The sequence below is a fragment of the Priapulus caudatus genome, unplaced genomic scaffold (genome assembly GCF_000485595.1).
Source record: "Priapulus caudatus unplaced genomic scaffold, Priapulus_caudatus-5.0.1 Scaffold56, whole genome shotgun sequence".
NCBI lineage: Eukaryota > Metazoa > Priapulida > Priapulimorpha > Priapulimorphida > Priapulidae > Priapulus > Priapulus caudatus.
The window spans coordinates 506628-515002 of NW_014577117.1; the positions used below are offsets into that span (position 1 = coordinate 506628).

Consider the following 8375-nt stretch of genomic DNA (forward strand, 5'->3'; position numbering starts at 1 on the left):
CAAAACTCGTGACCCGTACAAGTCGACATCCTTGGTATATTTTGCAAGCTTGTACCTGGATAGATAGCTCGACCATAAGCCGACATCTACCAATACAAAGTTTTTGGCAGATACAATTGCATACTGGGTAACCACTGATCGGTAAACCCATGCGACAGGAGTGTGATTTTGTGTGAATTATTGATGGATTTTTAGTGTGTCAACGCATCTAATTCAATGTGTGTACATTGTAAACTACAGCCTGTGTAATATACTTCGAAGGCATGCACGTGGTGTATACACGTACATAGTATGCACAATCTTCGTTGAATTCACTCTTACACAAAATACCGTCTTGAATGAAGTTACTAGAGTCGATTCAGAGTAAATTACGAAGCGAACCGACTGCCCCCGATTGTGTAGCAAAATGCAAATCGAATCACGTACGCGTGTGTAAAGAATAGCATAGCTCGCACCAACCTATAAAGGTTATCCTTAAAATGTCAATACACTATATATATATATATATATATATATATATGCGTGCGTGCGCGCGTGCGTGCGTGTGTGTACGTGCGTATGCGTGCGCGTGGTGCGTGTGTGCGCGTGCGTGATGGAACGCGTTCCGACAGCCATCATCAGCGGGTGAATTTTGACAGGTACAATCTACCTTCAAAACCAGTAAGCTTGTTTTACGTCATTGTCGTTGGTATTAACATTTTTTGTCTTTAACAAATAGAAAGATGTCGGCAGAAGAATTTCCATCCCAGACGGTTAAAATTGTTATTCCGCCCAGAATACAATCGTCACGCCCAAACATCGTTTGTCTACGAGGTTTCGTCTTCTAATAAAATCGTCAAAACCAAAAATCGTCTGTCTGCGAGATTTGTCACCTAATAAACCCATTAAAACAAAACACCGTTTGTCTGCAACACTTCAACTCAAACATTGTTGATGTTGACGGCGACAACCATGACGTAGACAGTGCCGTTATTTGCGCGGAATACCTACAAACCGCCCCCAACGACGAGTAAAGACGAGTACCTAGGACTCTGTCTCTCCGAATCACAAAATAATTTTCTAAAAGGATGTTACTCGCATTCGACCGGACTGCTGATCGTTAACTTCTAATAACACGAGGACACGATCGTATTTACATATCGCGCATGGGAAACGACGGTTGATAAATTATGCCGCCAGATGTCGCTGGCTACTGTCGGCGGATTCTGCTTGAAATTCAGCAGCGCTGCAAGAAGCTTTCGCGAAGGAATTAGCCGTTGCTCGGTGCCATGACAACTAATTAGGGGATACGAACTTGTTGACGAGGGAGTGCGCGAGAATTTCGATGCTGTCAGCGGCGTGAAATACTAGGGCTCGCCGTGGAAAGCGCCAGCGCCGTGGCTGACACGTGTTAACTACGCTAACGTACGCGTAAACATCTGATCATCTCGCGCATGCGCATGTTCTCCCCGGCATTTACAATGCATTCCGAATGAGATAGTTAACGCGTACATGCTCTTTTCGGCAGTAACGCGGAATTTTAAATGAGATATGTAGTTAACGTGCCCATTTCACTGACACGTCACTGCTATGCGTCCCTAACCACACACGCGTCTCCACACACGCGGCGCGGCACGGCACGGAACGCCACGGAAACGGTGTCGTTCACCCCTACCGGCAAAGTTCAAATCGATTATATCTTATGGCGCAGTCTCCACTGACACGGCACGGTGCCAGCCCGGTTTCACGGCGACGACGAAAGTCAAATGAGTTTAACTTTTGCCGGCTGCCGTATACGGAGAAAGACGCGATTGTTTTTTATCACGTGTTCTGCTCACGCCACCATCAGCCAATCGACAACAAGCACATGCATAATTTCTGATCACTGAACCAGAGTGAACGCAATGCGCTCATATACAATGCGCGAAATCACAATGTTGTTTTCCACAACGGCGCAGCGTTTTGCTGTGTCGTGTCGTGCCGCGTGTGTGGAGACTTTTTATAGCCGAGTTTTTACTACGCGCATAAAACTAACCGTGCGACGGACGTGGGTGAGATGACAAGTACACATCCAACGAGCTTCGCTAACGAATGGTTGTTTTGCTCAACCTTTGGTTATCTCTCTAGTGCTGGTCAGCGAACGACATTGTGAACAACACTGCGGGGATGTGTCCGGGTTGTAGGGAAGAGCGCGTGATCATGAGAAATTCATTACCGCGCTAGGAATTGTACAGGGTATGGACGCAGTGCCCGTGCGGCTTATACATTGTTGGGTATAGGTTAGCAACTACGCTCTAAAGAAACTATCGGAGAGGTGCTACTTGCATGGACACTTGTCACCACGTAGGCACGTACACAAACAGACAGACAGACAGACACGCGCGAACGCACGCACACACCCACACACACATGCGCGCGCGCACGCACGCACGCACGCACGCACACACACACACACACACACACACACACACACACTGTTATCGGAACCACGTCTGTTTACAAACCACACGAATATATCGCATGTTCGTATTGTAATCTTATAAATGTCGTGTATATTGCCTTGTATAAAACAATTTAGCCAACTAATGTTTTCAGTATAACAACATCAAGTTACCCCTTTTATCCGTACGATGTAATGGGTATCATAGGAAATGGCAATTCCGATATGAGACGAGTGTGCATGTAGTATGCACACGATATCAGCACGTACTTAATTACTTACCTAATATCTTACGAAAATTCTCAATTTGAAATTTCCCAATAAATCACATTCCACAAAAAATCGCAACGCAGAACAATTTTAGAGAACTTATTATGTAGATGTATTACGTGCAGATTTCATACAGCGTTTTCTACCAACAAGCGCAACTATGCACTGTCCCTCAGCCAATACTTAATACCGTTACTCAAACTTACTTATAGTGAGTCAATTTAAAGTATTTTGTAATTAATTATCACATTAAATTTTTATCATTAAATAACCAATACACATACGGTTAAAAGCGTTTATTATGATTCGTAAATGTGCGCATGCTGCAATATAGATGTTTCTAATACTTCTTTAGGCCGAGAAAAATTTCACGGCAACGTTAATTTCATAACGCACGCATTCTCATTAGATATCAACGGAATAGCATTACTTATGTTATAAAATTTCGGCTTATCGTGCCTTCTCAATAACAGACTCCCTTCTGTAACGCGAGATTACTGTGATGTATATAAGTACACTATATATAAACAACCGCAGAAACAAAATTCCTACGCAGCAATATAAATATATATTGCTGGGTAGGAATTTTATTTCTGCGGTTGTTTATATACTGTTTATATATATTATCAAGAGCTACAAAATACCTATTAGCTATTTATATATACCTATTAGCTATTAGGTATTTATTATAGCTCTTGATATTATCTATATATATATACACACATAGTAAACAAATCTCGCCCTGGTTCTCGTTCCGCCACCCTACCCCTTACCATCAAACACTCGTCACATTAAATCACACTAGTACAATAAATTATAACCGCATTTTACTGCGTCAATGTGGCGGCTCCAGCTTAGTACCGTAGCCGCCGGATTATAGACAACGCGTTTGCGACGAAAAATGTTTGAACGATTTCGCGTCACAATCACTACCATTGCATCCCGGACTTCGTGCCGAGATGCGGGACGGGCGGATGAGGATGAGGCGGCTCCCCTATATCTCTCCTCGAGCTGTTCGCGGGAAATATATATATATAGACCATTGTGTTCGAAGGCCGGAGTGCGAACGCCGCACGAGCCGCCACACGACGTAAATCATGGCGGGTGTATCACTGGAAGGAGAAATGCGAGATCAGGTCCTGGGCATTTACCGTAGCGGCTTCGACAGCGCGCCAGCCTCCTCGCCCTCTGCTATTACCCAGCGCAGAATCCTGTGATAAATCGGGAAGCCACGTGCGGCCAGCGTCACTCCACTTTCTTCTTCCCCTCGTCCTTCTCCACCTCGTGTTCGTAGGAACGGCCAAACTCGTTGACTCTTGTCTTGTCCACCGGGTACAACCTGCAACAGAGAGAGAGAGCGGGCGCGTGAGCGAGAGTGTGAAAGTGTGCGAGGGGCGAGGGGCGTGATAGGAGGGAGGAAGGGAGGGAGGGAGGGAGGGAGGAGAGAGTAGGCAGGGAGAAGAGAGAGAGAGAGCACGAGAGAGAGAGGGAGAACCCAGCGAGAGACGGAGGAGGAGAGAGACGAGAGAGAGAGAAGAGCGAGCAGAGACGAGAGAGGAGAGAGAGAGAGATAGAGAGAGAGAGAGAGATGAGAGAGAGACCGAGAGAGAGAAGAGAGAGAGAGAGAGAGAGGAGAGAGAGAGAGAGAGCGAGAACGAGAGAGAGCGAAGAGATGAAGGGCATGAGCAGAAGAGAGGCGACGAGAGCCGAGAAGAGCGAAGGAGAGCGAGAAGCGAGCAAGCGAGAGAGAGAGAGAGACGAGAGAGAGAGAGACGAGAGAAGAGAGAGAGAGAGAGAGAGAGAGAGAGAGAGGAGAGACGGAGAGAGACTGAGAGGGAAGCGGAGAGAAAAGAGAGAAGAGAGAGAGAAGACAGAGAGAGAAGAGAGACTCCAAGAAGGAGAGGCGAGAGCATGGGGTCACCTCTGCTCCAGCAGAGCTCTACTACCGAGGTGGACGGCCCCAGAGAAATGAGGCCAGCGCACGGAAAATCAGAAGCAAACGCAGGCTAGGACGGCTGCTATCCCCCGAAGGCCTCACTCAGTTATATAATATATATAGTAATATGGTATAGGAACAACGGTCCCCCACCGCCCCCACGACCCATCAATCCATACACCCCGCTTGCGAGATCCACGACACTTGAATTGCGCCAGAGATTGACCGGGATGAGAACGTCGTGGGGAGAACGCGTCTGGGAGGAGCGTGGCAGTGGCGGCCGCCCGGGTTCGGCGGCGACGACGCCGAAGAAGGGTAGGCACGGGGGGCGGTGGGGGGGGGCGAGCGCGGGGGCACGCGACTGGAACACCGTGGGGCGGTATTGGTCTACGCGGGTTGCGGGGGGCAGCACAACTCCACTGGTACAAGCAGGCGAGTGGCGACGGGTTGGGGGGGGGGGGCCCACACACGCACTCACGGGACACGCGCACGCCACACACCGCGACGCACGGCACGCATCGGACACACGCATACGCCGCACAGCACGCACGCACACACACAGCACACACACACCACACAAATTGACACGCTACCCTGCATCGCGCAAACGTACTTAATAGCGAGCTTATTTCCCATCTATTTTGCGAAAAAAATACACAAGATCGCGAGGACAGTGTCTACAGGGGTGGGAAGGAGAATCGTTTTGACTTCAGGCTTCGTCTGCTGTCTGCTGACCTATTGTGTGTTACAACTTCTATTCGCCCGCCATTCTGAATCGCATACAGAAAATGAAGCCTTACACGGTGGCCACCCACCCGTCATCACAGTAACATTATCATCTCGGAGGGATCAGCACATACATATTTGCCCGCTCCTTATAAAACACTCGCTGCACCTCCACGACGCGATTTTTATCTTTAGTTATTCATTTTACAATGGCGTCTCGGCAATTTGCCATTACCTCATGCAAATTCGCATCGGCAACGCACGCTGGATAAATATTAAACGTTGCGTAACGACATTGTCTCGTATGCAACACGACATCTTCGAACATGTCCGTTTAAAACTAGCCGCATCTTCTGAAAGCAGCACCCACCCTCGAACAGCACCGCTGAAATTTAACGGGTCATCTACTTTCCCGTTTCCCTTGTTCCCCTGGTCTCGCTCAAGGCCTATTCTTCCTTTCCGCTCTCAGTGTCGTTCCTGCGTTTTTCTTCCCCGTTTTCTTAACCTCTTCCCACACGCAAACTAACTAAAATTATCAAAGCTTTTTTACGTAGCGTCGCCCGCGGCCTAAAAAAGGTGCTCGCAAATGCGATATTTATCTCGCGCGAAGTCAATCTTTTTGACAAGAGTCTGCTTTCCCATCACGAACGACAACGTTTCTATTCCTAGCCGAATCAGATTATACTGTGATAACTTCTATAAAGAAGACATCACTGCTTCAATAAACTAACTATAAACTAGGAGTAAAGGCTTTTGCATGAAAGGTCTTACTTAAACCACTGTATAGAAGCATCAGGGTAAACGCGTTCATTTTGACTGGAAACGGGGAGATTAATAAATCAGAATATGTGGAGCGAAATCGCGGATGGATCTATTACGACAGAGGTGAGTTTATGATTTTTGTGTGTATGACTGCATTTGGTGGAGTTAGGAGACGAAGAGAGTATATCCGCTATTATAATGGTGTTGGTGGTTATAACCTTAATTGTTCTTCTCAGTAAATATCCATCTATTATATAGTGTCTTAATATAAGAACGCGATAGAAAGCGTCACGGTGACTCCTGTAAGGGTGCACCACAAACCTGCTAAACAGCTGTGTAAACAGCGTCGAGTGCAATGAAGCGAAGCATTCCCGTGAACTTTCCATATGGTCAATACCTGTCGCTCTGCTCATGTAAACCGCTCCAAGATGTATAAATTCTTATTACTTATGTTCTCTCCTCTCTACTCACTCTCATCTCTATCTGCTATCTGCTCTCTCTCTAATATAGTATATATATATATATATGCTACCTTCAGTCTTTTAACTGGTGGGAGGTGGTGGGAGTGTGGTGGGCGGTGCCCTATCTCAATCTCCTTCCCCTCTTTCCCCCCCTCGCGATATCAATATTAATAGCCGTTTTTTCTATATGCATTCTGTCACTGGCGGGGAGTTATTATACCTAAAGTTTTATGTGCTGTTGCAAACGTAAGTGTTGTTGGGCGCGCATCTCTGTGAGAGCAAGGCACTGTTACACACACTAGTTTTCCCGAGGTAATGGATTTCAACAATCAAAAGATGCGTTATATCCTGAGCAAATAAGAATTTAAATCATGCTAACTATGTTGCTGTATATGATGGAAGTCGCCCTATTTCATAAAATAGAAGGAAGGAATTTGCATGTAAAAGCGACTCGCTGACCCGGTTTAATTTCAACATATACATGTTTAATCGTTTCAAAAAGAGGCAGAAAGCATTCTCGCTCGAAGCTATGGTGTCCGATTTGAGGTGTTGCCTAATGCGATTATTACCAAGTTAGAGAGTTGCTTATTTTGTGAAGATGAAATATGCACCATTTAGATAAAGTCGCTATATAGGGTGGTATCTCGCCTAGATATCTGTAATTAATTGTTATCAAGTACACCTGTGTTTCTATTAGGAGAGCGGCCCTAGCTGTAGGTCGGCTGCGATTGCAAAAGTCATGACCTCGACTATCACGGGCGCTCCTTTATTATCGTGCCTTCATCCGCGGTTAGCTGCATTGTCTCCCTGTCCGTCGCTCTAGCTAAATTCTTCTCTACGCCAGTCAGCTGTCTTCGCCTGGTCAGTTTTCTTAAGTCTGCTTACCGAAAAAACTCTCTCCCAAGCAAGCGATATTATGAGTTTTTTTTAGATCTGTCTACACGTGAACGAGTGTTCGGCATGAAGGGCAGTTATCAGTTTTACACAGAAGAAGAAGATGGTAAGTAGTGTTGACAAGGCGAGAATTTTCTCGATCCATTCGAAAATTAAAAAAATGAAGAATTAATAATAGCTCGAAGATTATCGGATTTATGTGATAGAAATGCTTATCCTAGTATATTCAGGATCTCTCTCTTAATATGATAACGACGCAAGTAGAGTCTAGCTGCTAAGTCTGCCGTGTCATAATATCCTCATTGTATGGCAATAACCTGGACTAGATGTACTCGAGTGTGTTGTACGCTACTCGCATACAATATCTCACTCTAGCGTGATCTGTTCTATTTTTCTTTGTGGATTTGATAGTATAGCGTTATGAAATATATAAGCGGTGATTTTAAGGTCGTATGGTTTAATCTAATATTACAGCGTCATAAAGATATCTGTAAATGCAGTTCGCTTAATCAGTCACAACACTGTTTTGCATACTCATTTATATCTATAGGGGAAAAGCCCATCGCTAGCCTTGTATGTGTTGCAAATACGGAGATAGTATCCGCCTCACCACTTTCTCAGATCTGTCCATTGTCCTCCATGTCTGGTTCGTCGAAGTCGTGAAAATATTATTATCTCCATACAGTTATCCTCCATATCTCAGGTATATTTCCGTGCCCGCTTTTCCCTCAGTTTCTTAACGCTTCTCCTCTCTCAGCCGTCGCGCTATTCTATTATGAGCTCTTTCTTTCGGTGTACATAGGCCATTAAAAATAATACCAGGGTTGAACTATGGGTGAAATTATGAAGTCAATAATATTACAGAATAGTAAATAAGTTATTGCTGAAAAGAAGAGTATGAGAGATT

The 8375-nt window shown here is 45.5% G+C and overlaps 1 protein-coding gene across 2 annotated transcripts in view; it reads right to left on the reverse strand.

Annotated features, from left to right (window-relative positions):
• Window positions 1-3347: 3347 nt before the first annotated feature.
• LOC106821042 (cleft lip and palate transmembrane protein 1-like protein) overlaps window positions 3348-8375 on the reverse strand; it is a 34682-nt gene continuing 29654 nt past the window's right edge. For both annotated transcript variants that reach the window (XM_014825677.1, XM_014825678.1), the window contains exon 17: window positions 3348-4028. In XM_014825677.1, coding sequence (XP_014681163.1) covers window positions 3935-4028 — 94 coding nt within the window. In that variant the 3' untranslated portion in view covers window positions 3348-3934. The remainder of the gene's footprint in view (window positions 4029-8375) is intronic.